Below are 27,604 nucleotides of genomic sequence, written 5' to 3'. Positions count from 1 at the left end.
TAGCGTTCTGAGACTCGAAAGACGTCTGGCACTATTCTTTTATCATCAGGATTCATCATGCATTGTGTTTACGATAAAACAACAACTGCCTAGTCTCCGGGTTCTTCTCGGCCCATGACTGCACTTTCTTCGCCTTCTTCTCTCTCCTCCCATCCTCCCTGAACTCGCGTGAAACGTTCTTCAATCTCGCTGCTCCTAACGAGTCGCTGTGACATGGCATCAAGACTCTCGGGGACATCATCCTCATCGTCGTCAATGTCTAACGATCGTCTGACACTTCGTCTGCCACTGCCATTGTCCAGCCCATCCGGTGCAGGCGTACCTGCTGGTCTGGAAACCGAAGGCAGGCGTAGTCTCCCTTCTTTCAGTGCTGCTGTATACTCCTCATGTGCCTCTTCATCTTCTTCATCAAAATCCGTATCGGCACGAATGAACAGTGGTGTTGCACTTCGGTCCATGATACCGCGACCTGTCGATTCTCTCGTTTCACGTCCAGCAAAAGGTGTTACTGAACTTCTGCCAAAGGGCGTTGAACCACTTTGACCACCTAGACCTGGAGTCGACGCTGTACCGCCCCGCCTGGAGTTGGGAATGGGTGTGGCTGATATCGATCGAGTAGGATTACGCATATTTGCAACTGGCGGTAGGGCCTCGGATCGATCATCAGGAAGAACGGATGAACTGGTGGAATATCTCGAACTACGAGGTAAGCCCGTCCCGACTTGACGGGAGCGAGAGCGAGACGTGGCAATGGATGCTGATCGTGTAGAGAGACGAGAAGATGGAGGGGCATATTGAGATGCGGGGAGGGGAGGATATGGTTCAATGATGAGGACGAGCTGAACGGAAGACGTGCCGAAACCTAAAAGACGCATTCAGCACATCTATCTATCCCGTCCAAGGCTCATGAAGTTTTACCTTTGTAGGAAACATCAACATCAGGCTTCCAATCTTTGATATCGACATCCTCGCTCTCGTCTTCAGCAGGTCCTCCGACTCTCGGTGTAGACGGTGGCTCGTCCTTGACCTCTTCCGATCCCTCTGGGCCATCTTCGTCGCCTGTCGATGTCCCCGCTACGGAGACGGACCTTGATCTCGAACGAGATGATCTATTCTTGCGTTTTCTGGATGAGCGAGCGGAGGCTTCGCGCAATGGAGTCGAGCGAGGAGGAGGAGTAGGCGGTCGGAGAGAGTATGATTTTTGCTATGAGAGGAGGTCGTTAGAATTGGTAGTCTCTTTTCAATGCGCCATCCAGGGCTGACTTTCAGGAGAACCACTTCGGTCCTTGTTGTCGTTCGGAGAAAATAGCAGTATTGATAGCCCTCTAAAGAAAGTGTCAGATTCTATGATCGCGAGCGATCTAGCCTGAACTCACCTCCTCGCTCGACGTATACCTTGTGCTTCTTTTCGAATTTACCATTCAGCAATAACTCTGGCATCCTGTTTCCCGTTGACCACGTCAGCAAGATATCATTGGACCGCTCTGCGGGCTCACTTCGGCTGGAGCTCCTGTATGACAAGCTGCAAGATCGTATCGGACATCCAGTCGACCTGGCAAATACCTGTTACTGCCTGTCCGAGCCTACGCAGTGACATCACTTACATGCCTCTCGTCGAGGTACAGGAACAGAGGAATGACTCGATAATTGCTGGCTCGGAAATAAAAAGCATTCCGAGTTGAGAATCTCATAACGTGTCTCTTTACTCTGAATCTAAGTCCAGTCCTTCAGCGCTTCACCTCGACACCGACCCTTGCTATACGTCTAGTTGTCGCGGTCCAAAAGATGAGCATTTCAACCGGTCGATCGCCTTCGGAATCACGTGACTTTGATATTCGCCGCGGCGCGAACGCCATCGACCAGCTTGCATCAGCGAACTACCCGTTGCTCATCTCCCTTTCTACCAAGATTAAATCTATCGCCGCCTCTGATCACTCATCTTCGAGGCTATACGACCATGTCTGACCCTTCTTCCGACCCTCCGCAGCCTCCCAATCCCTCTGGTCCGACCTCAAATCCTGAGAAATCCAGCGAACAAAGCTCGTCGTCCTCAGAGTCCGGGGAGTCATCGAGTAATGGGTTGAATAGCAATCTTGGGACGAACGGAGAGGAGGTCGCGGGTGGCGACGTACCTATGGCTGAGGAAAAGCCCAAGGAAGATCCATTGGACGATATACCAGAGAGTGTGCTCGAGGTGAGTGTAAGGATCCGTCATCGTTCTACGCTACTCGTTTCATGGCTCTGCTCTTATCCACCCTTTCACGTCTTTCATCGGACCGGTTACATGAGGGCAACAACTATTGCCTTTGTCCCGAAGAACAATTTTGAATGACTATCCCCGCGATGCCTGGCTGACGCCTTGTCCAGTCTGATGCTCAGGAAATAAGATTACAAACCAGAATGATCGATTCGGAAGTCAAGATGTTGAGGCAGGAAAACCTGCGTCTGTCTCATGAGAGAGAACAAATGGTGGAGAAGATCGCAGACAACACGAAGAAGATCTCTCAGAACAAAGTCCTGCCTTACTTGGTATCAAAGGTTGTCGAAGTGAGTTCAAAAGCATCGCAGGAGTCTAAAATACCCGCTTCGTCCTCATAACATGGCAAGAGGCCCTCAAATCGTCTACTGACTTGTATGCTTAGATTTTGGACGTCGACAGCGAAATTCAAGAAGGAGCAACTCATAACGAACAGAATGCGAAGAAATCGAAATGTGCAGTCATAAAAACCTCCACCCGTCAGGTGAGTTTTTACTTGGGATGGGAATGACCGACGTCTGACACGCGTTAGACCGTGTTCCTGCCCATCATCGGTCTTGTATCACATGAAGAGCTGCGTCCGAGTGACTTGATTGGAGTGAACAAGGATTCTTATCTGATTCTCGACAAATTACCAGCCGGTCAGTGGTGCAATTTTCCTCTGAGGTCACGCTAAACCGACCTTACAGAATACGATGCCCGGGTGAAAGCGATGGAAGTAGATGAGCGGCCGACTGAGACGTACACCGACATTGGAGGACTGGACAAGCAGATTGAGGAGTTGGTCGAGGCGATGTAAGGCTCCACTGTCCGATCTTAACTGACATCGAAAGCGTCCTGCCAATGCAGCAAGCCGAGAAATTCAAGACTTTGGGGATCACGCCCCCTAAAGGATGTCTAATGTATGGGCCTCCTGGTAGGTCTTAAGAGCATATCCTGTCCATTGAGCTGATTCATCCGTCAGGAACGGGAAAGACTTTGCTTGCCAGAGCGTGTGCCGCCCAGACAAACGCTTGTTATCTCAAACTCGCGGGACCTTCACTCGTTCAGGTCAGCAAATCAAACGCCTGAACGAATTGCCATACTCACTTGTTCAGATGTACATCGGTGATGGAGCCAAGCTGGTACGAGACGCTTTCGAGCTGGCGAAACAGAAAGCGCCGGCTATCATCTTCATTGACGAATTGGATGCTATTGGAACCAAGCGTTTCGATAGCTCAAAATCAGGAGATCGTGAAGTGCAGAGAACAATGTTGGAGCTCTTGAATCAGCTGGACGGTTTCTCGAGCGATGCCAGGATCAAGGTGAGTCGCGCCATCGTGGATCTCTGCTTAAATCTCAGGTCATTGCCGCCACCAACCGAATTGACATCCTCGATCCTGCACTCCTGCGTTCAGGTCGTTTGGACCGAAAGATTGAGTTCCCATTGCCCAACGAATCTGCGCGAGAGAGAATCCTGCAGATTCACAGTCGAAAGATGAACCATCAGAATGTCAAGTGAGTCAGACGCCCTTTGTCGCTCCTCATGGCTCACAAATCTGCAGCTTTGAGGAATTGGCGAGATCTACGGAGGACATGAACGGGGCTCAGCTCAAGGCTGTGTGTGTCGAGGCAGGAATGGTAAGCAAAACGGGGATCGGCTGGGACACTCCTGATGGTCCACTCAGCTTGCACTGCGACAAAATTTGACGCAGATTGGCCACGAGCAATTCCAAGGGTATGTCGATGGCTGTCGTTGCATTCAGAACTGACCTGTGCTCAGCGGTATCTTGGAAGTTCAAGCGAGGAAAGCGAAGGAGCATCATGTGAGTAGACTGCATGAGACAGAGTCACGCCTGACCGGGCTTCCTAGTACTTTGCATGATCGCTCACTACCGAATCTGAGATACATAACGCATCGCGACGAGAGGATTTGTGTCATATGCATCATGTAGAACCATTGCGCATCTGCCGAGCCACGGAGCAAGCAGATATTGTCGGATTGATCGAATGAAATGCTCTGGACTCTTTATTTGTAGATGCGCGAATAGCAGTCGCATTGTCCACGATGCCGTTGCCTCCCATCACCGCTCTCTTTCTGACGCATTTTGACGATATCAAAGGGCAATCTGTTACGTTCTACGAATCCGCCAGTCCGAATGGTACGCCTCGCCTCGGTCCAATGATTCAAAGCTGACTAGTATGTCCAGTCTTGCCGGAAGAAGGGATAGAGCACAAGACTTTGCCATCGGGTCTTCACACGCTCACTTCGGACCTGATCCTATGCACACATCATGGTCTGCCATGCGTTGGGGTCTTCCGAAGTCGAGAGAGACAGGATGGAGGGGGAAGAGGAAGAGCCATGGGGACACTTGGCATCGTTCTGGGTCAGTTGGTCGACGAGCGGAATTCCATCCACAGCATCACGACTCGAGTATCACATTGACGTTCTATGTAGCTCCTCGATCGTCTGTTGAAGCTCTTTTCGAAGTCCAAGATGTGCTTTCGGATCTGTATGACCAATTGGAGGCGTTGCCAGGATCTGTATTCGATACGGACGATAAGTCCTCTGTGAAAGAGTTGTTACGGACTACCTGGGAATCGAGTCGCCTCGAGTCGTTCTCCGGAGAGAGGTTTGGTCCATTACCTGGTACCGAGCAGGTTCGGCGCTTTGTAGAGGGTAAAGCGTCTTCTAGTGTGAGCAAAAATGGGAGACCCGGTTACTCGTTGATCACTTTTCTGCAGAAACATCATCCTAGCTCTTATCTTCCCGTCCTCCTTGAGACTCTCGGCCCCTCCATCGTCACAGTGTACAAGACCGCGCTCAATGGTGGGCGTATAGTGAGTTCAGTCTGACGGATCAGATTGCGCAATTCACCGACCTTACCCAGCTTCTCTACTCACCACCGCCCCTCGGTCCCGTTGGGGCGTTCGCATGGTGTATCTGGGCCATGTCTCTAGCTCCCTCGGCGGCTTCGGACGCCGATATCTCGCAATGGCTTGGGAACGTAGGTCTGATGGACTTGGACGAGGTCAAGCGCACGCAAGGCGGCTGGATAGCGAGTATGTGTCTTCGAAAGCGCTTGGTTGATTCCCGACTGACTGGCTTGCAGCCACGTCAGATGCAATCTACAAATCACATCCTTCCGCATACGACATCTACATCGATCTCTCTGCTTCACACTATTCAGAATCTTCGACTTCTTCTCGACCCTCCGCACCGGTCTATGCCTCACAGCCTAATGTCCAGTCTGATCCAAAACTCGTCACGTACGCTTTCTCAGATCTTCCCCTCTATCGATCCCTCCTTCTCCTCTCGTCATCTCCTTCAAACGTCACTGTCGGTCAAACATTGAGCAAATCCGGCGGCCTTTGGCTCGTGGCATTCGAATTGTTGGAGAAAGTCTGGAGACTTTGCGTTGGCGTCTGCGAGTTCGCAGTCGGACGAGGCAGTGTCGGAGATATAAGACTAGAAGCAGGAGAAGAGAACGATCCACTGTTTGGAGAATATGACGAATCGCCTCCCGAGATCGGGACTCTTGCCAATCTAGGCAACATAGCGGCGGAAGGAAGTGACTACAATGATGACGGCGCCGAGGGGGACGGTCTGTCAACTGACGTTGGGGAGGAAGAATCTATCAGAAGAGGTCGATTGGTTTTGAGACAATTCCATCACCAGTCTTATCACTTTTACCGGCGACTGAAACAGCTTCGACGGGGCGACGGTGGAGATGGATTGACCGAAGCTGAGCTGAGGGAACTGTGCGGGACGAGCAGGTGGACGATATGGGGTGGAGACCCAGGATCGACGGTCGAAGGGAAATGGTGGACGGCACTGGCGCGTCGTTGGGGAATTACAGCGTAAGATTAGAGATTAGGATAAAACGATGCTACGCGTTTCATGCAGATGTATCTCTAGCTCATCATGCTTTCCTCTGCTCCACGACACCGATGTACTCCGATTTGCTCAATCGCCAAGAGATGCCCGAGTTTGAGTAAAACTCTTCTGGATCTTCCTCTGCGTCCATGTTGAGCACCGTGGCGATTTGCTGTAATCTGACAAACTTTTCTCTGGCTCCTCCAAAATTAGTCTGAGATGAAAGGTAATTGATGATGGCTCGAACATCTCGCTCAAAACGTATGCCACCCAGCTGATGGACGTGAGCGTGAAGAGCACGTTTGATGCCCACCTCTGTAAACCGCATACTAAGGATCATCTTCTCCCATGGACGGACCAATATTTCCACTGTCATATTGAAGAAAGCTTGGTAATTGTTGTCCGTGAATGAATCCTTGTAAGACGAGATCAGGGAGCGTATACTTTGCCAACTCACCTTATACCCATCCATCAGTCCTTCCCATGCCCTCGTGAATCGCTTTCGCACGAACTGATCCTCCTCTGCAGCTGCAAATGCATCCTCGTCAAGATGATAAGAAACATCACGATAACAGTCATCGAGGATGCCGCGCAGACGAGGCCTTGTGAGCTGATTGAATAGCTGCTCGAGGCCAGTCTGGAGCACGTCAGGTCTGCCAGATACCGGGCTTTGGTCATACTCACCCTGCATAGAGACTTGAAGCGATTGCTCAGACTTCCTAGAAGGCCCAGCTCCTCCTTGACCAGGGCAATCTCGCTGTCCAGGAAGACTTGAGGCAAGCTGTGGAGCGTCTCCTCCAATAACCTCTCTGTGTAATCGGCAGAGACGTCAAAATCGTTCAAATAGATCTGGATGTGTCAGATGAGACTGTGCTCTGTGCCGGTAAGTAATATACTCACTACGAAAGCCAGTCGCTGATCCTTGTCCCGCTTGTCCTTTTCTGCTCCTCGTTCCTGGATGCTTGAGGCCGCTCCAGCATAAACAGCTTCCATCTTATGTCTGATGATATACGCATAGTCATGTTCGATGACCGTCGCGATCTTGTCTCGCATGGAATGCAAGGTCGAAAGGGATCCGCATGACAAGAGCCTGTTCAATACCACCTTGAGCAGGTAGAACGTGTCATCCAGAACGGAAGACACGCAAGGCCGAGCCGATGCTTCCGGCGTCTCAAGGCGGTGAGCCTACTTTCGTCAGGTCTTACCATCTAGAAGCTAAAGTCACCACTGGCGCTCACTTTCTCGATACTGCTGCGGAGATACCAAACCTCTAGAGGCTCGTAGTAGACTCTGAGCAGATTTTCGATGGCTTGCTGACTGCCAGACTGTTCGATCACAGCCATCTCGCTGCTTTGGTTCACCGTCTCCGGTTTCTCACTCGATGCAGCAGCATCCTTTGCAGAATCCTCTTCAATCCCAACATCGCTATCCACCTTCGAACCCGTAAATCAGGCCATCCTGCGTCACAGAATTTCTACTCACAACGATGCGACCATTGACAAATCGCTTGAATAGAGCCCACCGGCCACCCAGAGCCACTAATTCGCCCAAGACCTTGTCAACATCCCTTGGGTCCGGACCCGAGTGCTCATCATCGAGACCGACAGGGGTCCCGCTGCCGCCTGATGGAGCGGGCTTCTTTGCTCCAGGAGCGTATGATTGAAGAAGATTGGAGGCGGAAGTGAGATTGGTCGTGGCAAGAGAGGACAGCGACAGCTGATTGGTGGAGGTGTGTAAGGACGCAAAAAGAGGCGGACACAACTGTGGAGATTGCAGGAGGCTAAATCGAGACTGCTTTGTCTCGGAAATCTGAGAGGGAGTCAGAGCATACTGGTGAGGAGTACGAACCAGTCTCCCGACTCTCCGTTCTTCTTCCCAGCCCTCCACTAGGTTCCTGATGACTCGATCACTTTCTGCTACCAGTCGACCAACGACTGTCCGCATATGACCTTGACCGTAGTACTTGTCAACGACAGGTTGATGCTGGTCAATAATATGGGCGATGGATTCGAGCAGGGATGTGAGAGAAGTGAGATAGTATAGAGGGTTTGAGGCTGACGCAGGTCAGCAAATGGGTAATTGAGAGCTAGACTTTACCTTTGCCAGGGTTTGAAGACCTTGCCTTGACTAAGCCGACAACAAAATCTCCGTACGCCTCCAGTCCTTCCTTCTCTGCCCCGATCCCCGGCCATAATCTGAAGTATCGAGACACGCCTTGCTCATCCTTGCGAACAGCAGCGGCGTCAAACTCGCTTCTGAAGGTCTGCAGTAAAGTCGCTCGCGACTCTTCGAGGAATTGAGCAGGCGGGAGAGGCTGTTGAGGTGTGGGCTGGAAGAAACATTCAACACTGCGATCTCCCTGTGCCTCAACATACCACTACAGCGCCTGCATATCCACCGTTTATGACCTCAGACCGTATGTCCATAGCTCTTTTGCAAGCTCTCGAGGCAGACTCCCAATCCTGCTGGCTCATAGCGGAAGCAAGCGTTTGCAAGGCATTCTAAGCTGGTCAGACTGGGCTCGCTTTGGCGTGCTCACTTTGAGTTCCAAAACCTCCGTGACCACATCTGTCGCCTCCCTGACTCTACCCACTTCCTCGTCCAGCCTTCTGACTTTGCCTCCTACGCGCTCGCTTGTCTCCCAGACCCTCCGTACCCTCTCCACAAGCCCTGACTCGTCGTCACCATACCCATTGCTTGTCGCGTTCTCCAATCCCAAGCCGCGGGCTTCGCTGGGTCCGTCAACCTCGACACTCAGGTCCCGTACTCTCAAGCCCAAGCGCTGCAGTTGCGAGATCGTCCCATCGATAGCTGACCTATCAGATATTAGCGTGTTGAGAGCCAAAGTCAGATCGGCCTCCCGCTTGGATAGCAGGGCCAATTGTGCTGCTATTTGGTCCGGTGAGGTGATACTCCTTGGGTCGAGGGTCGTAGGTGAGACCGGGCGAGTCGGGAGGGGAGTAGGGATAGAAGAGGAGAGTGCAGTCATGGTCCGTACTCCGGACCGACCGACCTCCCCTTCGAATGCAACAGCAGTGTCAAGGCAGTGGGAGATAATCGGGAAAGCGAAAGAGGAATTCTGGCAAATGGAATTTGGAGAAACCGATACATCCCATCATCTCTGCAAAGGTGTATTTTACCATCATCTCCTTCCGAGCGACTGTGGCCCTGATCCTGGCAGACCCTCAGGTCGGAGCGGAGGTGATGCCCTCAGTGTCTCCTAATGCAGACTGTCCGGACGTCTGCATGACTTCATCCCTTGGAGCGGGGGGTTCTCGGACTACAGTCTGAGTGTCATTGGCCCTTGTTGGCGGATACTTGCTCTTTCCTTCTTCTAATGCATCAGGGCAGCAATCGCAGAAGCAATCCTGGCAGTCCTCTTGCGATTGCCCGGGCCACAGTAAGATCAAGCCAGCGCAGACGAATGGGCACATTACGGTGGACTTCAGCAGACAAGACGCACCATTCACAGTCACATCCACATAAGGGCGACCGTCCCACTTCATGATGGGACATGTCGCAATTGTTTCTGCTGACTGGATAAGACCTCCTGCCCAATAATTTCTGGCCGAAATTGTGTGATACGTTCGTATAGGGACGAAGCAGGACCAGACACCGTTGCAGGTCCCGTCAGCACAGCTCCCGAGTGCAGCAGAGGTCCGCGATAATCCATTCATGATGGACCCGGCGGTGGACTTGAAGGTCATCCTGACGCCTCGGGCGAGTGACCTCGTGCAACTCTCTTGGGCTGGCAAATAGTCGCCCTCCATTACTAGTCTGTCATCGCCATTGGAGGACTCGGTACCCTCGGTGTCCTCGCTGGCCTCGTCGACACGTGAGTCACTACTGGTCCTACTGGACGGATCTCCATGGAGCAACTCGTATTGATCGTCAGGCATTGCGATGGAGCTGTGAAGGATATATGATTGTCATTCCTGCGCTTGGCACGAAGAGGCTCTGAATACGAAGTCGGGTCACTGTACCCCTGAAATCACTCGGACAAAGGATGATCACCGTTCGTGAATTGCGTTTCGACCGGTCTCAAACCGGTCTCGACCTCCCAAAGGATTTGCTCGGCCTTCCAACCGAGTACTATCTCAATACGGCTCTACTAGTCGCCTTCACAAATCCTGAATGTCAACTGATCCCTCAAAATTCCAGACCTGCCTGCCTCGGAGGTCCGGATGTGGCTCTTCATCTGTGGAGCCGAGGTAGATCGTTGGGGCGAAGTCGCTGACTCCCGCTGACACCCTGGGATCCATGAGTCGAGCCCATGATGGTGTCTATGAATGGAGCGACGGGGTAAGTCCTGGGAAAGTTAGGCATGCAGTCATATTGACTTGGTGGCGAGATGGCCGGCAGGATGGCAACTCTTGATCGGCGCGTCAAGGATGTAGAGGGAACACCTTGACCCCAGTATCACCCTTGCTTCCCCTCTTGGGCAAGGCTCCTCGAAATCCATGAATAAAACGTGTAGGGATAAGTACGGCCAGGCATTCAAGTATTTTCAGAGGATTTCTGAGAATCCATGGATAAAAGACGATTCCAAGAGGTTGGTCCTCCCCGACAGGATGCCTGAGCCAAGGAGGAAGACGTCTGGGCTTTCAATCAGATAGATGCCTCGAAGTCCTGTATGCTATGTGCCACGACGCTTTTCCCACGGTGGCAGCCACGATCCCAGTTTGGCGCGCGTGCTCGACGCGACTTTCATTCGTGGACATTGTTCAGATTCCTTGTATCTGAAAGCTGATCAGCTTATTAGTGTACGGACTTGGGAAAGTTTGCACTCGAGTCGTATTTACAACATGGCGACGACGGAAGACCAGGCTCGTCAGGAGCTGAGTGATCTTTTCCGTGGTGCTGTGTCTGATCATCCCGATGTCATGGCTGAATGTAAGCTGGCGACACGCTGATCCTTTCTGATATCACATAGGCCTGTCAATATTGCGATTGTACAACATCGACGCTTCGACTCTATTCTACAAATACGAAGCGTTCCTTCTATCTCGACCATCTGGTCTTAGAGCGAAGCTGTCCACGCTCACATTGGACACCGCGAGAGAGCTTAGAAAGGAGATTCAAAGAGAACATCAGGCCAAGGCTGTCGTCGCCTCGGCTTCCACACCTGATGCTGGAAAGACGCAGCTCGGCATGAGGAAGGGCAAGGGAGCCATATCAGATCTTAATGGATTGTAGGTCCTAGCTGGCAGTGGAAGTTGCTAATTTGTAGCTTGGATGGTCTATCAACGCCGTCTAAAACACCAAAGGCGAGACCAACTAACCCCGTGGCTAGATTATCGAACACTTCTAACAACGCCAACTTACCTTCGCCTTCGGCCTTCGCGACGTCTCCGTCATCCAACGCATTCTCCACACCATCAAAAACCTCTCCACTGCCGGCTGCGGCCAGTAGCTACCGACCAGGCCCGTCCAAGTTGTCTGCCCCAATCTCCAATGGACATCTGACTCCCAATGGCAAGGAGAACCTCTCGGCGCCATCTAGTCCTATCAGTGTTGCAGAATCCCCCTCGGCGTGGGTCACATTTGAAAACAGAGGTGCTTGATCTGATCACGTCTCAGCCTCACTCCCAAACCCCCACAACCTTTCAATCAACGTTCTCAGCCGTTATCGCTCGTTGAGACTTTAAACCCGCATCTGGACACAGTGACTTCTGGCGTTCCGACATCGTCTAAGCCCCGCGTCACCCTGACGACCAATGCAGATCCTAAGCGCTGGGGATATCGATACATGTTTGAAAAGATTTCTCAACGCTCGGAATCGTTAGACGATGTCATTGACGAGTTTGCTGAGATCATCAAAGACGCGTATGGGATCACAGAGCTTGGAGATCCGCATTTCGTTTCTGAGGAGTCAATTTACACCGTCGGTAGGATACTTTCGCCCCCTACAGACAATGCCAAAGTCAATGTTGGCTCGTTGTATCTCGAAAGCTCGAGATTGCTCGGAGCTGGCAAGCGAGTCCCCCTGAGATTTGCGGGCACTGGGGAATTGAAAGTGCGAGGAGGAGCACCAGGTGTCAAGGGCTTCGGCGTCTTTCCAGGTTGTCTCGTATGCGTCAAGGGTCGCAACGGAGGAGGTGGAGCATTTGTGGTTGAAGAAGTCCTGATGGTTAGTACTCTTGATAGGAGAGATGCTCATGGTCTAGGCACCTCCCAGCCCCTTTGCTCAGACACCAGCAGATGAGCTTCTAGAGACGCAATACGGCGACAAGCTTGGTGGCGAGCCGGTTTCTATGACGATAGCCGTTGGGCCGTATACGCTCGATGACGACTTATCGTACGCCCCTCTGCGAGCCTTGATCGATGTGGCCGTCAAGGAAAGGCCAGACGTTGTGATCCTCGTGAGTCGCGCGTCCCATTCATAAAACGGTACCAATGATTTCTGGGCCTCTAGCTTGGACCATTCGTTGACTCCCAGCACCCTATGATTGAGAGCGGGCGTGTGACGCAGACTCCTACCGAGTTATTCAAAGATCGCGTCACCTCCCAACTCTCTCGTCTTGTCGACGCTTCGCCAGGCACTGTCATACTGCTCGTCCCAAGCGTCAGAGACATGGTCAGTCGACATGTAGCGTTCCCACAGGCCATGTTAGAAAAGGAGATTCTAGGGCTACCAAAGGTGGGAACGCCACGCGGTCGATGTGAAGGCTGACTCTTGCAAGCGAATCAAATGTTTGCCGAACCCCTGTACATTCTCGGTCAATGAAGTGATCATTGCCGTTTCTTCAGTGGACACTCTGTTCCACCTAAGGAAAGAAGAGACTTTCACTCGTGCTGAAGAGGCTGAGCCCTCTGGCGAACCGGAATCCAAAGACGGCATGGCGAATCTTGTCCGTCACGTACTGTCTCAACGCACATTCTACCCGATATTCCCGCCTCCAGAGGCCCACGCGTCCGAGGTCAATCTGGACGTCACGCATCAGTCCCTACTGAGAATGGATGGACCAGCCCCAGACATGATGATCATGCCCAGTCGGCTGAAGCACTTCTCCAAGGCGAGTCCCGTTGAAAAGATAAAAGTCTTGTCTGCTGACGGACGTGGATAGGTCATTGACTCGACACTCGTGATCAACCCGTCTTTCTTGTGCCGATCACACGCTGCTGGCACTTTCGCCAAGGTGATAGTGCACCCTATAGACCGTAAGAAGCTCGAGTCAACAATGGAAGTCGATGGGGAGGCGGACGGAGATTACAGAGACCACGAAGTGTACGAAAGGGCCAGGTCGGAGATTTGGCGGATATGAATCATCTTCAATAGTCTCACATGCATGCATGAGGATCTTTGGTGAAATCTAGCTGGTTCCCTCGATGATTGCTTCTGTCGGCTCTGGAAGTACCGCCCCTTCTCCATTCTCGAGCTTTTGCTTTTTGGCTGCGGGACCGAATCCACCCGTTGAGCCAAATCCACCGGATCCTCTAGCTGTCTCCTCTAGGCTCTGAAATTCAACATCAGCATGAGCGTAGCATGCAGTCCACAAGACGAACCTCAACCTGACGCAAGCGCGGAACGGAAATTCTTTCGAGAATCAACTGTGCGATGCGATCGCCGGGGTTGACTGAGAAAAGGCAGGTGAGCTCGGGACTTGATCCGCATCATGATATACCTTGAAAGTCCTCATCAGAGTGATTGAACAGCAGGACCATCAATGGTCCTCGGTAATCCGCGTCAATGACCCCTGCGCCGGTCTGTATGCTGTGCTTCGAGGCTGTTCGAGGATGTATCAGCTGTAAGCCGATGATGGATCGGCATAGATGATTTACCAAGGCCTGATCTCGGCGCGACTCTGCCATAGTGACCTGGAGGGATGGCCAGACTCATTCCCAGATCTATCAAAGCTTTTCCACGAGCCGGGACGACTTTGCTCTCCGCTGCGTAGAGATCGATACCTGCTGCTAGATCTGATCCTGCGGTTGGCATCTTGGCTTCAGGCGAGCGAAGCTGAATGAGGAGATCGACTGCATAGTCGACAGAGGGCTGCTAAGGATCAGACGTCAGCTACATAGCACAGAATGATTGTTCAAGTGCTCACGCTTGCATCAGACATGATGAACTGTCGTATGCACTTGTCAGGTCAGGATCCAAAAAAAAAGAAGAAATAGACGCGTCTGGCGCGTCAAGCAATAAAAAAATGTTCGGAATCCTTCATTGTATCTTTATTGCATATCGCTACATAGTCAGGGAATACTTAAGAAGCAATCTCAGCGTGATCGAGTAACAGCTCTTTGGCTTTAGAAGCTGAGCTGATCTAGAACTTGTCTCGACCAAATTCTACAGCTCGACGTTTGGGAATCCATCGCTTGGTAAAGTCAGAGTCATCGAAGCAATCTGGAGAGAAGCATCAGCATTTGGCAGGGCATATTTTGGACTCCTCACTGACCTCCGCATCCGTCACCGCTGCTGATGCAGACACCGTGATCATCGAATGTTTGGCTGCAGTGAGAGTGAGCACGAGCACGAGAGATCATATTGATGCTGAGGCATCACTCACAGTGCATTAATCTTGTTGTTGGCGGTGTCTCCACATCCGAGGAGGCCTTGAGCTTGCTCTTGGGTGAAATACTTATCAATTTGATTGGCGGCATACCCAGCTACATAGACGCTAGAATCAGTCAGTAGGCGTCTCCTTGGATATAGAGGCACAGGTCTCACCAGCAGTTGCCGTGACAGGCGACGTTATAGGCCTCTGCAGGGATGCCACCGTTCTCAATGACGTTGCTGTAATGGCAAATATTGCCTGTGTTGAAAGCTGCGAAATGTCAACTGTTGCCCGGTGTGTGTACAGTATCAGAGATGAGACCAACCTGCATCCCAGATGGACTGGTCATTGACCAAGGCCTCGCAATCGGAGAGAGTGGCATCGGCAGTGGTACCACAGTGAACTCCGGTATTGATGTAGGCGATCGCCCTGCTAACGATGGCGAGGGCAGTGAAAGCGGATACGATAGAAAACATGTCTGATGAGGTTTTTGTGATGCTGATCAGATGCTGAGAGGTTTCAAGGTGATTTGTGAGGGAGGGATTTGCGTTATGTTGAGATATTTGAGACTGAAAGTCGATCATTATATATGTTTTTCCTGTGGGTACTGTCAGTGGAGCAATGCTTTTGGAAACTCGAATACCCGACCTGGGAGCCGTGCGTGTTCAGGTGGAGCATACCGGAGATCCAGTTCCATGTTCGAGTCTGCTCGAACTCCCTCCTGTCATAACCTAATGAAGACCTCACCGATCCCCTAGATGTGAGCCCGAATCACGTATAAGCCCTAAGCGGAATCGTGTATCGAGAAGCGCGAATACATGCACCATGCGGTCTCATTCGACCTTGCCGAACATCGTCATGCATGAAGCCAGTTATGCTGACTGTGAAGGCTAACTGAACGTCCCTTACTATAGCCACTCTCAAAAATCCATATGCCAAGACATTTCCTGTACTGTATCGGCCATCACGGCGATAAGAATAGCGCTAAAAATGACACCCGTCCGGGCGGCGGATCAAAAAGATCTATTCGGCTGCATCTTGCGGGAACGCTAATGAGCGATAGGCTCATACCACTCCTCGCCCTGGACGATCCTCCACAATGCCAAGTACAACATATCAAATGGCAGATCCGCAGGGTAAAGCCACCAACGTGCTATCTCCTGTCAGTCTGCCAGGATCACATTTCGGGTCTATAAAAAGAAAATTCCAAACCCTGGCTGATTTGACGGGCTCCACTTTCGGCTGCATCCGCACAGCACTTCAGGCATACCTCAAGCTGAAATAGTCGCCTCGAGGTCTGATAGGCGCCATGACGCTCATTTTGGGATCTCGGCCGAATGTCTTGGCACGTATATGTATGACCGAAGTGCGAAGCGCAGGGTCACCTATGGCAGACCGCAGCGGTCAGCACCGGCAGTTGATAGTCGACGACTCAGCGACAGACCTCCTCCCATGAAGCCGTGTAGTGCCATGGAGCCGTGTAGCGAGATCAATCCCCGGGACGAAGCTAGCGGATGTGGAGCAACTCATGACTGGATTGCGAAGATCGTAGGATTCAGCGGAGAATACAGGTTTCCAAATATGTATATAAAGGCTTCAGGACTCCCCCCCCCTTCCTCCAGAGGATCATCAGCTCAATCAGCTCAAACATCCATCGCTGCATAACTACTCCGACAACTTATTCCCAGTCAATATACACTAAATACCATGTTCGCCGCTATTGGTCTTCTTTCCCTTCTCGGAAGCGCCCTCGCGGGACCCATCTCCATAGGCAAGCGAGATGATGTCCATTGTGGCACGACAAGTAAGTGCAGCTTGGACCCTTGAAATCGCTAATATATCCCAGGTGATGCTACTTTGAGTGACTGTCAAGCCTTGGTTACTCCTGAGATCTGGAACCAAGTGTAAGTGAAACCACATGCGCCGACCTACCATCTCCAATTGACATCGTTTGTTTCAGATTCAACACCGGCAACGTCTGCCATTTCACCAACCCTTTGGCGAATATCTACGACGGTACTGCCCTCAAGTGAGTACATCCACGCCGTTTGGATGACGACACGCTAACCACGCCACAAAGCCTCGCATGCCACGAGGTCAGTGTTCACATCCGTAGAACTGTCCCTTCCCGTACCTAACAGATTCTTTCAGAACTGCTGTGTGTATTACACCAACAATCAGGCCAACCCGGGCTCGAGTCTTTATCAGAGTTCAGAGACTCTACGACAAGCTGCAGCTGGCCTTCTGGGCTGTGGAGATACCTCAGCAAACAAGATCAACGGCTTGGACAACCTCGACGGGTATGCGATCTGCATCTCGGACGGTAATGGGTGTGGCGGTGAGTCTGATCCGGGAAGTGGTCCCAGGTCTGCAGCTCATCCCAGAATAGACTGCTTCGACGACGCCGATTGGGCTTTTGCCTAAGGAACGATCACGTTCCCGAGCATGAACAACCACCCTGTCTTCTTTTGTAGCTCTAAACCTCTAAGCTTGCTGTTTTCTGTCCGAAACTGAAAATGCAATCGTTGCCTCCCCTTGCGAAAATATGGCCAGATTCCCTGATACGTGTGGCAGTTGCATTCGAAAGGCTACGGTAATATCTTCGAAGGTACGGCGCAACAAGTTGCTATGGCATGTTGTGCCTGTACAGGAGACCCCAATCCGTATTCCAGCATTCCAGACGGGCTCATGATGCTCATCATAGCACTAGTTGTCGGAGTGTGTCAAGACGAATATCGGAGACCAATCGTTGCTTTTCCGGGATTGTGGGGGCACCGGACTTTTGTGCTTCTGCTTGTATTCAATCTGGTATCTTGTCCGCCCTTCGCCAAGTGCTGTAAAGCCTCTCCTCGCCCCGCAGTACATTCTGGCTTGCCGAAGGCAAAACTTCCACCAATCGCACAGCAATGATGACTAATTTTGACGCCAAGCGAGTCCTGAACGGGCAGCTACCCGCTATGCACCGACTTACCCGTTATCCGACGGCCAGTGGTGAAGTCTGACGTCTTCAGATATCATTTAAGAGGAGGAACTGTTTCGCAGTACATTAGAACTCATCAGCTTTTCTAGACAGCCTCATCCCTCACCATGCCGGAGAATCTTTCAAGCACATCGCATTGGAAGGACGAGAAGGGACAGAGCCCAGGAGCATTTGTCAATTTGTCAGATCCCCTGTTTCCGTCACATCTCTCTGGACCGCAAGTTTCCGCAGATATCAGTGTCGATGATGATACAGGTCTAATCAATGTCAAGATTGGCACAAGCTGCGATCCGCCTCCAGCATACCTGCGCCAGCTCGAGATACCCAACGAATCGTCTTCTAGTCCCCAAAGACCTTTGAACCGCGGCCTCCAAGTGCCACGCATGAACCTCGTAATTTTCATCGTAGGATCGAGAGGTATGTGCTAGGACGTTTTGTTCGCTCACTACGGCCTTCAGGCGATGTTCAGCCATACGTAGCTCTAGCGTTGAGCCTAATCAAAGGCCACGGTCACTGTGTGCGGATCGCGACCCATGGGGAATTTCGAGACCTGATCGTAACCGCGGGCCAGAAAGTTGATGGCAAGTTGCAATTCTTTGATGTGGGAGGAGACCCCAAGGAGTTGATGGCATTCATGGTGAAGAGTGAGCCGATCACTCGATGAGGATAAACTGACTAGTGTCAGACCCGAAGCTGATGCCTGGCTTCAAGTCGCTCACCAACGGAGACATTTCGCGAAAGCGGAAGATGGTAGCGACCATGTTGAAAGGATTTTTGCATTCCACATTCTTCCCCGACCCCTTGACAGGTGAAGCTTTTGCAGCAGATGCAATCATATCGAATCCACCTGCATTCGCCCACATTCACGTTGCTCAGGCCTTGGGAATACCGTTACATATGTCATTTAGTGGGTGACATTGCTCAACATTCACTTATCCTTGCCAGCTATGCCATGGACAGCCACAACTGCATTCTCTCACCCTCTCGTCAATACCGGGGGTGACGAAGCGGGGAATCAGGCCCTCTCCAACTACTTATCTTATGAGCTTGCAGACATGCTGTGGGTGGGGCATCCTTGTCAGAGCTGACGGCGTAGGATGTGGCAGGGACTGTCAGATGTCGTCAATGACTTTCGGAGGAAGCGACTCCTGCTCTCACCCCTGTACCGTCGAAACGCCATGGAGCTCATTGAAAATCTTCGCGTGCCATGGACATATTGCTGGAGTCAGGGTCTATGTCCAAAGCCTAGCGGCTGGAGAGCGAATATTGAGGTTACTGGGTTTTATTTCGATGAGGAGGAGGAAATCCACTACAGTCCTCCAGAAGAGGTGGCCAAGTTTCTCGAGAGCGGAGAGCCTCCCATATACATTGGTTTCGGGAGCATTGTAGTCAAAGATGCGGAGGCTTTGACTGGTAGGCTCGTGCGTTGAAATATGGCTTACCCCGAAGACCTGATCGTCAAAGCTGTCTCCGCGACAGGGCGACGCGCCCTCATTTCTTCTGGTTGGGCAGGGTTGGGAAAAGATCTGGCTTCCGTTCCAAAGAACATTCTCTTCTTTCAAGGTGGGTGAGAAGGCCGACCGTGCTGAATTCAGGTAGCATACCTCACGACTGGCTCTTTGCCAACGGCAAGATCGCGGCGGTGTGTCATCACGGAGGTACGCAAAGAGGCTCATCGACGCTAAATTCCAGGTGCTGGCACCAGCGCCGCCGGTTTGCGGCATGGTCTACCGACGATCGTTGTCCCCTTCTTTGGCGATCAACAGTGAGATGCACCCGAGGGCCTCGCCTGATAATTAGGTTCTGGGGACAAGCGGTACATCGTATTGGAGCGGGGCCAGCTCCCATCCCCGCCGCACAAATCACCGCAGAAGCCTTGTCAAGTGCTATCGAGATAGCTCTACTTCATGAAACTCGCCAGGCTGCGGGAGCTGTACGGGATAAGATCAGAAACGAGAATGGGACCGACAGGGGCGTGGACGCATTTCACAGGAATTTACCGATCGAGAAGATGAGGTGAGTAAAGACTGATAAACATCGCTCACAGCCAGATGCGACATCAAGCCAGATCGTGCAGCGGTGTGGTTCGACACTGAGACTCATCTCAAGCTCTCTGCCGTTGTGGTGGCCGTTTTGCTGGCTGAGCAGAAGATTGATCGCAAACAGCTGCGGCCTTACAGTGAGTCAGACTTTCAATAAGAGCTGACGTTCTCCAGGACCGGTCGAGATATCCACTGACAAACACCAACGTGATGCCATGTCTCAGTCTCTCGCCTCATCTACTCGTCTAGCGACAATGGCCGCCGAAGGGTCGGCAAAGCTCTTCATTCGTCCGCAAGAGGGCTTGCGGACCATATTCTGGGAGCTCCCAAAATGTGCGGAGTCTATCATGCTTGCCTGCTGATCGTGCGTAGCCTCGGTGCAGATCATCGGAGACCTGCAAACAGGATTCGCCAATACCCCTCGTCTCCTTGGATCAGACTGGCGCGAAAGCGGATCAATCACAGATGTCAAGTCTGGATTCAGGGAAGCTGGAATTGGACTCGGATATGGTGTTCTCGACGCAGTCACGGGGATAGTCACGGAACCTATCGTCGGGTTCAAGCGAGAGGTGAGTAGATGACTACATAGAATCATTGCTGACTGTCAGGGAGTCGTTGGAGTGGCGAAAGGTGTCGGCAGGTCTTGTGAGGCCTATTCCACGGCAAAAGACTAACTGGTTAAGGGTTGAATTTGATAAGTCGACCAGCAGCAGGAGCACTGGGACTCTTCACACTGCCTGCAGTCGGTCTCGCACGCCAGATCCGCAGTGCAGGGAGTTCCGCGATCGATGATGTGTTGATAAATCCGAGATTGGATCAAGGAAAGAGGGAATTGAGTGATCTCACCGACCAGGAGCTTGTCGATATCGTGTCTGCCTACGACACGCTGCGAAGCGGTACAAGGTCACGCAGAAAAGCTCAAAGTGACAGATCGTATAGACCGTTGCTTCTAGGAGAGCTCAGTGGCTTTCAGAAACGATAGCCGAGCAGACTACTCAAACGGACTTTTGTTACGCTCATCGGACAGGCTGACAAGAGCGCTGTTCAGTTCTGAAGACAGCGTAGACAGACTTGTAGAGGAATGGGATCAAGATCTTGATGGCGACAGACAATCGAAACGTTGCAAATGAAAGTCCGACCGATACCACAGCGTTGTTGCGAGATGAATAGGAGAGTGATCGGAGAGTGTTTGAAACTCTTCCAGGGGTTTCTGCGAAAGATGCAAAACCTCCGCCGGTGTGATCCTCGTCGAAGGCAAGTCGTTCACGCGGGCAAACCAGAACCGGGACCAGAAATAATACATAAATGCATACATGGTGTGTCGTCGTGCTGCCGAGATACAGTTGATGATTGAGTGCCGAATCGGAAGAGCCGTATCATTTTTTGAAAATGCAGATGATGCTAAGAGGTCATCAGCATTACAGTCTTCGGCAGACCCACTCTTCATCCTCAAGGATGTGACTAGCATTCGTCAGCATATATAGTTAAGGCGACCGATCGCACTCACTCCAACCCGACTTTTTGACCTCGAGAGTGTTTCGCTGATGTACCCCAAACCATGGCTATGAAAAGCGTCAGGGCCCGGTACTGAAATGAAGCACTACCGCACCATTTCTGAATTGCTTCACGATCTCCTTATGGATTGCGTTGCAGAAGTCTTCGACTGTACATCGACCACGTCGCAGCACAACAGGCGACGAGTAGTCAGGAGCCTGGCCTCGAGGCTTGGTGTATCTGAGAAACGTCAGGTCGGACTCCATGTACGTGAAGAGAAAACTGACACTCGGACGAGGTTGAGTTTGTCCCACATGACCTCCATGAGCTCGTCAATATTGAGCCACATTTTGCTCGATATCGGCACAGAGTTGGGAATCTAGCGGCATGAGCTTGAGGCGGGGGCTGAAGCGAAAGCTCACCTTGTACAGCAGATCCAATTCCTCAATACTGATCGCGTCGATCTTATTCAATACGAAAATGGCCGGAACATATACTCTGTAAACCGAGTCAATCCTGCGCATGCATGACGACCCACCTATTGCCTTCAATGACGTCGATGAAGTCCTCGATGGTAGCATCTGGCTGATGCACCGAGATGGCACAACTGTTCAATCGGTACTCTGAGCAGACAGCTTTGATCTCTTGCGGGTCAACCTTGGTCAACGGGACGGTGTTGGTGATATGCACCTAGCTAGTCAGTGGACGCCAGTTTGAAGATCGCTCACTCCTCCGCTTTCCTTCTTCTTCACGGTGATTGCTGGTGGTCGCTTATTTAATCTGATCCCAAAGCCCTCCAATTCGTTTGTCAAGATAGCCAGGTCGACCAGTGGTTTCAAAACGTCCAGAATGATAAAAATGAGATTACAGGTCCTTGCAACGGCGATGACTTGACGACCTCGACCCTTGCCATCTTTGGCACCTTCAATGATACCTGAAGGACTTGGTCAGTCTGCCGCACGACGCCGTGAATGACCCACCAGGCAGATCCAGGACTTGTATCCTAGCCCCGTTATGCGTCAAAGTACCAGGTACGGTCGTCAAAGTTGTGAATTCATACGAGGCAGCTTCGGAGTGTGTTCCACTGCGTCACCTAGGTCAGACCATAATACTCGGACCATCGGAGCAATCCTCACGTCAATTTTGACATTAATGTTGATTTGCCCTGCGATCGCGATCGATCAGCCTCATTCCAATATAAGGTCTCGCTACTTACCACACTAGGGAAACCGACGAACCCTACACTAGCCACACCCGTACGAGCGACATCAAACCCTATCCCTGGACCTCCGCCGCCTCCACCGGAAGGTGTAATGAGCTCTCGTCGCAGTTTGGCGAGCTTGGCTGGAGTCGTCATCAGCGTGTGACGAAGCCTCACCATGGTTCAACTTACCTTTGAGCTGTCCCAAATGGTACCTGAAGTGTGTCAGCTTGAGCTACCCCATCATTCTCCAAAGACATACTCTGTCGCCTTATTTTTCTGCAAGGGGCCGTCAGCTGCTACGTCTAACCTTTCTCAAAGGGAACTCACCTGCGTCTTCGCCATCTCATCTTCGATGTCTTTGATCTATGAGGATCAGCTCCTGCCCTTGCCTGAAACACACCTTCTGAGCGGTCGTCATCTTGCCTAAATGTGTATGCTAGACCGTATAGGAGTGATGGGATCCGAAAGAGTCACTCGGACGTAACTTTTGAACATCGACATGACGTGGTAATAATCTTGCAGTACACCTTATCATTCCAGTAAGGACCTTTGAACTGAATTCGGCGCCACCGGATCCAATCTTTCAACGCTTATGCTATTCCCATTCAACATCTCACACTTACACTCTCATTCCTCCTCGACGGCTTGATCTTCGGACAGGGCCGGAGGTACAGCCTCTTCGTACCCCTGCGATTTCCTATGAAGCCGTAAAACAATCCTCTAACTCGCCACCATGGCGCATCCTCTCACTCAACATCCTCCTTCCTCACTTCCCTTTGCTACGGCAGCTCGACCTTCACCCGTCGCATTTGGGTTCGGACAACCTTCCTCGTTTTCAGCCTTCAGTAATGGTCAATTCAGTACCTTTGGTCGACCTCTGAATGCAAATCCTAATGCTTTCCCCGCTCTCAACCCTCCTCCTTCAGGATCGGGCTCAGGTTCATCTTTCGTTGGACCCATATCGTCTTCGCCTTCTAAGCGATTCACACGACCTAGTCCCATTGGATTCAAATCGCAGCCTACGTTGAAAAGGACAAGAAAGAGTTCTTCTTCATCCGAGTCGACACCTCCTTCCCCCCGTACGTTGTCATCATCACCATCTCATGCTGGCCTAGAATTGCCAAGGACGAAGGATGACTTGTCGAGATTGGATCTGAGTGAGGGTATGCGGGGCACACCAGGTCGAAAAGTCATGAAGCGGTTCAGAAGCGAGGCTGGACCGTCGACTGGTACAGACGCGAGTCAGACTCAAGACGTCGGAGTGTTGTTAGGTGAGTCTTTGAATGCTTCACTTGCTGACATAAACCCTTAACAGCTACCTTGCCTCCATCATCGCACCTAGACATCCTCATGGGCATAGTGCGCAGACATCCTGCACTCGCGTCTGAGATCTTGGCAGAGCTCCCCCAACCTGACTTAGATGAATGTGTGAATCAGCTCGACAAAATCCTCAGTCGAATCAGGCGGAAAACTAGTGCTGGAGTCGCTGATCCGGCGCGAGTGTGGCCAAGAATACAAGATGATGTATCGGCGTACTGCCGAACAGTGAGTTGACGACATTGTACGGAGCTAAGCGCAGGCATCGACCTACGTCTCATTCTTCTCATCCTCTTCGCCGTCCCCGGATCCTGGAACCATGCAAGCCTTGCTCTTCACCATCACCTCGGAGGTTTACACATTGCTTCAACTCGTCCCGTCAGATGTCGCCGCCTCCAATTCAGTCGCTACCCTGTTAGAATTAGGCAAGGTTCTCGTATCGACATGGACTAATTGGGTCAATGGAATCGCCACAGAAGTCAATCAACGTGGTGGAATGTATCCTCGATCATTGGTCGAAGGCTGGGTAGCGAATATTGAATCTTTGGCCAATTGGCAGAGTACAAGATCGCTTTCTTCCTTCGGTCACCCAGTCCTTGGGACTCATCCATTGGTCGAATCATTCAAGTCGGCCCTCCAAACCACCCTGGAGACTTTTATCAATGAAGTCGGATGGTTGATCGATCGACGGTCTCAATTCTCAGCTGGTCCATCGTTACATCATATGCCCCAAGTGCCGGTTTGGAGTCAGCCTTTTATTCGGCCTGTCGCTGGATAGATGCTTTCAAACTCACATTGACCACCACTTCAGCAGTCTTAATCTGTATCATTCCACCCCTACCTGTAAGAAACAACACCTGCATTCTGTATGTATGCGCAAACGACTTGCAAAGCTCTCGGATTTGATGACGCGTCATGCATGATTATACTACAATACATGAGAGCAATGATGTTGACTATGCTACAGACCGGCATGTAAGTGTTTTCTCTCAAGTCCCTCTTCGCACTATTGTGCACTTCTAGCTGGTCCTCCGCGCTCAAGAGCTCTTTCTCGCGCTGCCAACCAACGTCCACCCGTCCTTCACGACCTGAGAGGCCCTCCGAGCTGGGGCATACTTCACCGACTCCTCCACAAGAGCGGCCTTTGGCGAGACGTCATTGACTGCGTCTGACCCTGTTCTGACTCGAGAGACTGCTGCTTTGCCAGAGGTATGCCGGTGTCTAGCTCTTATTGGCGGCGTCACGGCAGACTTGACAGGTGCCTTGAAAGTCGATGGTAGGCGAGGAGGTGCTCCATGTACTATCGGACCCTCACTCACGGCTCTCCTACTTTGACCGGAAGGAGTCTTCGAGTCTTTGGACAAGTCCAACCTCCGCACATTCGGTGATGACTTCGAGTCTGAGATTACCAGTCGTCCGAAATGCTCAGGTGTTGGGTCTGGGACAATGGGTATCACAGAACCCGGTTTCGAAGTGGGAGTCTGCGGAATGTTCAGCGCTGAATCGACAGTTGAGGATCGCGTCAAGGGAGGGAAGTCAATGGGCGATATTGCTTTGACAGGCTGCATCAAGAATGCAGGAGCGGCAGGATTCACAGGGACTTCGTCGAAAGGATAGATTGGAGAGGTCGATTGACACGCTTTCCAGGTCGGCAAAGTCTTGATGGCCGCATGGAGGAACGAGACGTTCACGAGGGACCCCTTCTTTGCGAATGTCCAGTCACCTTTTCCCTGCCTTCCCGTCCAAGACAGCAATCCAAGTTTTGGAAGTTTGCGCACGAACTTGCGCAGCTCGCGCGAATCTGGCAGAGCCGAATCGGGCTCCTTAAGCTTCGCCACTAGCTCCGAGGGGAGTGCGTAACTCGAGTAATCATAAGCGAGTGACTTGGTCGGCGCGCCGACAATGTTGAACTCGGGCGCACTCTCGACGTACAGCTCTTCCAGAGTCGGAGAGCAGGCAAAGCCAGCTGACATGGCGATCTAAAGCTTCTTCAGCTGGGCCTCCTTCCCGAGGTGTGCTCACCACGTCGTGCATTGACATCTGCACTGATACCCTCAGAACCTTCAAACTCGTCGACCGAACCAACGCATCGAGTTGTTCTCGATTCATCACCCACCAATCGAGGCAAAGCTCTTGTAGACACTGGCCATGCTCCATGATGGCATTCAACAAAGCATTCGGTAAGATTTCTGGACAGATGGCAGGAGAATGGATTGCGACGCCCTGAGGCAAAAATGGGAGGCGAGCAATCGGATGTGGCATCCGAGTGATGAGAAACCCTTCCAGTTGATTGAAGGGAATGCAGTGGATCGACTGCAGGTGATTGACCACCCATCTTACAGTCAGAAGTGAGTTTGCCTTCACACTCACGAATGATGCATGCTGCTGTCAGAGATGAGGATCTCGATCCACCTCAAATACGGCGGCCACGTTGAAATCGTACTCCAAGTGTCTTTTTCGAGTCGACCTGCATGTTTCAGCATACTGCTTTAAACTCTAAGTTGGGGCCAATCACCTTCAATATCGTCCAAATACAGCGATCTCAGATTCTGACAGCCCTCGATGATCGTCCGCAAACACTGGCCAGTGAATTTCGTTCCCGTTGTACTGAGCTCGAGAGAATGAAGTTTTGCCGAGATGTGAGTGATGGCGTCGCAAAGTGGCCAGTCCAAAAAATGAGTGGAAACATACAGGCGCTGAATGACACACTGATGGCTGAGAAGGTGAAAATGAGTGGCTAGAGTTTTGGTCTGGTGGGCGTGAGCCCACCGTGCCAGCTTTGTGCAAAAACGCTCACGGCATTTTGTGATAGATTGGCCAACTGCAATATTTCAAGATCGTCCCAGCCGCTGCCCAACGTCCAGCCCCCCTCTCCGACAACCTTGGGAGCCTCAGCAGTGCTTTCCGACCGGTGTGTCTGAGGGTTTAATTGAAGGGAAGGTGAGAGGCGAGGACCTTGACTTTTGCGGCCAGAATTGTCAGCAGGATGAATTGGTGGCGTAAGTATCGAAAGTGCAGTGAGACGGTCAAGCTTCGCAATTGCCTTTCATGACATTATGAGCGACTGAAACGGATAACGAGCGTAAATGAGATGCACTCACTCGCCATATCTCCTCACCCAAACCTATACCAAGACTGAACTCGATGCTCTCCACATTCTTGCATAGTCTAACCATGACCGCAATGCTATTCCAGGCAAGTTGGCGCTCAGATTCAAGGTCATCCTGAGAGATCTGAGCGGAATGCATCCACTTAGCCAAAGGCAGGTCTTGGACGGAAGGGTGGGTGAACTCAAGTCTTTTGACCAGCGAAGCGAGGTGAGGATAGCTACCATACGATGAGCTCATTCGTTAAGCACTCTTTGTATAGCTCACGAGATGATGCTGCGAAATCTTGAGGGATGTAGATACGCGCTTCTCACGGAACCGCACACCCCAGGAATAGCTATTTGGACTTCCACATTGTCATAAGCAAACTCCAGGACCGCGTCGCGAAGGTGTCGAGAGCCGGCGAAGAGAAGCGATGGCAGGAGGGAAACATCGTACTTGAGTATTGGCCTTGTTATGACTTTTATCATGAGCTGATGACAAGGTGACCGAATTGCCATGCTCACCATCGAAAAGGGCTGAGCGGTCTGCTGACGACACTGGAGCATCATTTCCTGCGCCGTGACCGCTCGCGATGGCGACGGCATCTGGGGAGGCTGGGACATTCTCGACCTTGCCGGCGTCTATTCCGAGCATGACGCAGCGATCGTGACAGCACGTAGTACATTAGTAAACTACCGGCTGTCACAGCTGCAGTTCTTGAGCTCTAGTCGCACGGCGACTGGAAATGTTCAGTCCCGGAACCAGGAGAGTGGCGAATGGAGTTGAAACACGTGGGGCCCCTAGAGTCCTTTGGCAGCTTCTCTTGATGCCTTGTTTGCCGTTGGAACCCCATGTTGCTCTCTACTT

General features: G+C 51.7%; 13 protein-coding genes across 13 annotated transcripts; 6 read left to right on the top strand and 7 right to left on the bottom strand.

Annotated features, from left to right (window-relative positions):
- Positions 1–78: 78 nt before the first annotated feature.
- Positions 79–1,878, bottom strand: BD324DRAFT_630107 (hypothetical protein). Its single transcript, XM_022016298.1, has 6 exons — positions 1,605–1,878; positions 1,497–1,552; positions 1,377–1,441; positions 1,264–1,325; positions 919–1,204; positions 79–862 (listed from the first exon to the last, which is right to left on the bottom strand). Exons 1-6 carry the CDS (start codon positions 1,689–1,691, stop codon positions 90–92), a joined length of 1,329 nt encoding a protein of 442 aa, XP_021870218.1. The 5' UTR covers positions 1,692–1,878; the 3' UTR covers positions 79–89.
- BD324DRAFT_630103 (endopeptidase) lies at positions 1,879–4,239 on the top strand. The gene is made up of 13 exons (XM_022016297.1): positions 1,879–2,194; positions 2,368–2,547; positions 2,643–2,741; positions 2,790–2,898; positions 2,947–3,052; positions 3,091–3,173; positions 3,222–3,307; positions 3,355–3,561; positions 3,600–3,754; positions 3,802–3,877; positions 3,925–3,974; positions 4,020–4,062; positions 4,110–4,239. The coding sequence occupies exons 1-13, from the start codon at positions 1,958–1,960 to the stop codon at positions 4,119–4,121; spliced, it is 1,443 nt and encodes a 480-aa protein (XP_021870217.1). The 5' UTR covers positions 1,879–1,957; the 3' UTR covers positions 4,122–4,239.
- On the top strand, positions 4,240–6,125 carry BD324DRAFT_630100 (hypothetical protein). Its single transcript, XM_022016296.1, has 6 exons — positions 4,240–4,398; positions 4,447–4,623; positions 4,695–4,933; positions 4,982–5,077; positions 5,128–5,299; positions 5,350–6,125. The coding sequence occupies exons 1-6, from the start codon at positions 4,305–4,307 to the stop codon at positions 6,099–6,101; spliced, it is 1,530 nt and encodes a 509-aa protein (XP_021870216.1). The 5' UTR covers positions 4,240–4,304; the 3' UTR covers positions 6,102–6,125.
- BD324DRAFT_592261 (COG4 transport protein-domain-containing protein) lies at positions 6,126–9,245 on the bottom strand. Its single transcript, XM_022013815.1, has 11 exons — positions 8,653–9,245; positions 8,489–8,614; positions 8,211–8,442; positions 7,962–8,167; positions 7,596–7,922; positions 7,352–7,546; positions 7,014–7,298; positions 6,798–6,962; positions 6,571–6,750; positions 6,427–6,528; positions 6,126–6,387 (listed from the first exon to the last, which is right to left on the bottom strand). Exons 1-11 carry the CDS (start codon positions 9,100–9,102, stop codon positions 6,160–6,162), a joined length of 2,496 nt encoding a protein of 831 aa, XP_021870215.1. The 5' UTR covers positions 9,103–9,245; the 3' UTR covers positions 6,126–6,159.
- Positions 9,212–10,370, bottom strand: BD324DRAFT_522658 (hypothetical protein). The gene has a single exon (XM_022012991.1). It carries the CDS (start codon positions 10,010–10,012, stop codon positions 9,299–9,301), a length of 714 nt encoding a protein of 237 aa, XP_021870214.1. The 5' UTR covers positions 10,013–10,370; the 3' UTR covers positions 9,212–9,298.
- Positions 10,371–10,840: 470 nt separating this feature from the next.
- BD324DRAFT_592258 (DNA polymerase alpha subunit B N-terminal-domain-containing protein) lies at positions 10,841–13,422 on the top strand. Its single transcript, XM_022013814.1, has 8 exons — positions 10,841–11,006; positions 11,047–11,305; positions 11,344–11,646; positions 11,694–12,243; positions 12,281–12,475; positions 12,529–12,753; positions 12,797–13,129; positions 13,181–13,422. Exons 1-8 carry the CDS (start codon positions 10,919–10,921, stop codon positions 13,376–13,378), a joined length of 2,151 nt encoding a protein of 716 aa, XP_021870213.1. The 5' UTR covers positions 10,841–10,918; the 3' UTR covers positions 13,379–13,422.
- Positions 13,423–13,425: 3 nt separating this feature from the next.
- On the bottom strand, positions 13,426–14,204 carry BD324DRAFT_630091 (putative dUTP diphosphatase; the record flags this gene model as incomplete). Its single annotated transcript, XM_022016295.1, has 5 exons — positions 14,165–14,204; positions 13,896–14,112; positions 13,739–13,840; positions 13,620–13,690; positions 13,426–13,570 (listed from the first exon to the last, which is right to left on the bottom strand). Exons 1-5 carry the CDS (start codon positions 14,177–14,179, stop codon positions 13,427–13,429), a joined length of 549 nt encoding a protein of 182 aa, XP_021870212.1. The 5' UTR covers positions 14,180–14,204.
- A 61-nt stretch (positions 14,205–14,265) lies between these two features.
- BD324DRAFT_630088 (hypothetical protein) lies at positions 14,266–15,393 on the bottom strand. The gene is made up of 5 exons (XM_022016294.1): positions 14,937–15,393; positions 14,785–14,881; positions 14,624–14,734; positions 14,513–14,565; positions 14,266–14,460 (listed from the first exon to the last, which is right to left on the bottom strand). Exons 1-5 carry the CDS (start codon positions 15,193–15,195, stop codon positions 14,381–14,383), a joined length of 600 nt encoding a protein of 199 aa, XP_021870211.1. The 5' UTR covers positions 15,196–15,393; the 3' UTR covers positions 14,266–14,380.
- A 438-nt stretch (positions 15,394–15,831) lies between these two features.
- On the top strand, positions 15,832–17,155 carry BD324DRAFT_630085 (hypothetical protein). The gene is made up of 6 exons (XM_022016293.1): positions 15,832–16,415; positions 16,458–16,515; positions 16,572–16,640; positions 16,692–16,707; positions 16,763–16,949; positions 17,001–17,155. Exons 1-6 carry the CDS (start codon positions 16,319–16,321, stop codon positions 17,033–17,035), a joined length of 462 nt encoding a protein of 153 aa, XP_021870210.1. The 5' UTR covers positions 15,832–16,318; the 3' UTR covers positions 17,036–17,155.
- Positions 17,156–17,698: 543 nt separating this feature from the next.
- BD324DRAFT_651985 (hypothetical protein) lies at positions 17,699–20,615 on the top strand (the record flags this gene model as incomplete). The annotated part of the gene is made up of 14 exons (XM_022018421.1): positions 17,699–18,008; positions 18,050–18,235; positions 18,277–18,498; positions 18,537–18,651; positions 18,688–19,004; positions 19,041–19,158; positions 19,191–19,249; positions 19,284–19,356; positions 19,392–19,607; positions 19,643–19,770; positions 19,808–19,966; positions 20,006–20,202; positions 20,242–20,278; positions 20,317–20,615. The coding sequence occupies 14 exons, from the start codon at positions 17,699–17,701 to the stop codon at positions 20,613–20,615; spliced, it is 2,436 nt and encodes an 811-aa protein (XP_021870209.1).
- Positions 20,616–20,946: 331 nt separating this feature from the next.
- On the bottom strand, positions 20,947–22,879 carry BD324DRAFT_630078 (P-loop containing nucleoside triphosphate hydrolase protein). Its single transcript, XM_022016292.1, has 15 exons — positions 22,732–22,879; positions 22,659–22,694; positions 22,591–22,607; positions 22,521–22,543; positions 22,344–22,471; positions 22,264–22,292; positions 22,108–22,211; positions 21,856–22,061; positions 21,666–21,817; positions 21,550–21,625; positions 21,415–21,506; positions 21,243–21,367; positions 21,141–21,195; positions 21,074–21,094; positions 20,947–21,034 (listed from the first exon to the last, which is right to left on the bottom strand). Exons 1-15 carry the CDS (start codon positions 22,747–22,749, stop codon positions 21,010–21,012), a joined length of 1,107 nt encoding a protein of 368 aa, XP_021870208.1. The 5' UTR covers positions 22,750–22,879; the 3' UTR covers positions 20,947–21,009.
- A 48-nt stretch (positions 22,880–22,927) lies between these two features.
- On the top strand, positions 22,928–24,580 carry BD324DRAFT_630074 (hypothetical protein). Its single transcript, XM_022016291.1, has 3 exons — positions 22,928–23,602; positions 23,647–23,876; positions 23,911–24,580. Exons 1-3 carry the CDS (start codon positions 23,065–23,067, stop codon positions 24,424–24,426), a joined length of 1,284 nt encoding a protein of 427 aa, XP_021870207.1. The 5' UTR covers positions 22,928–23,064; the 3' UTR covers positions 24,427–24,580.
- Position 24,581: 1 nt separating this feature from the next.
- BD324DRAFT_630071 (hypothetical protein) lies at positions 24,582–27,312 on the bottom strand. Its single transcript, XM_022016290.1, has 8 exons — positions 27,262–27,312; positions 27,023–27,215; positions 26,750–26,975; positions 26,446–26,691; positions 26,164–26,398; positions 26,019–26,115; positions 25,671–25,983; positions 24,582–25,627 (listed from the first exon to the last, which is right to left on the bottom strand). The coding sequence occupies exons 3-8, from the start codon at positions 26,894–26,896 to the stop codon at positions 24,686–24,688; spliced, it is 1,980 nt and encodes a 659-aa protein (XP_021870206.1). The 5' UTR covers positions 26,897–26,975; positions 27,023–27,215; positions 27,262–27,312; the 3' UTR covers positions 24,582–24,685.
- Between the last annotated feature and the right edge of the window lie 292 nt (positions 27,313–27,604).

This window comes from Kockovaella imperatae (assembly GCF_002102565.1).
Source record: "Kockovaella imperatae strain NRRL Y-17943 chromosome Unknown BD324scaffold_9, whole genome shotgun sequence".
Classification (NCBI taxonomy): domain Eukaryota; kingdom Fungi; phylum Basidiomycota; class Tremellomycetes; order Tremellales; family Cuniculitremaceae; genus Kockovaella; species Kockovaella imperatae.
Note: the sequence above shows the minus strand (reverse complement) of the source record. Positions and strands in the feature narration are given on the sequence as shown.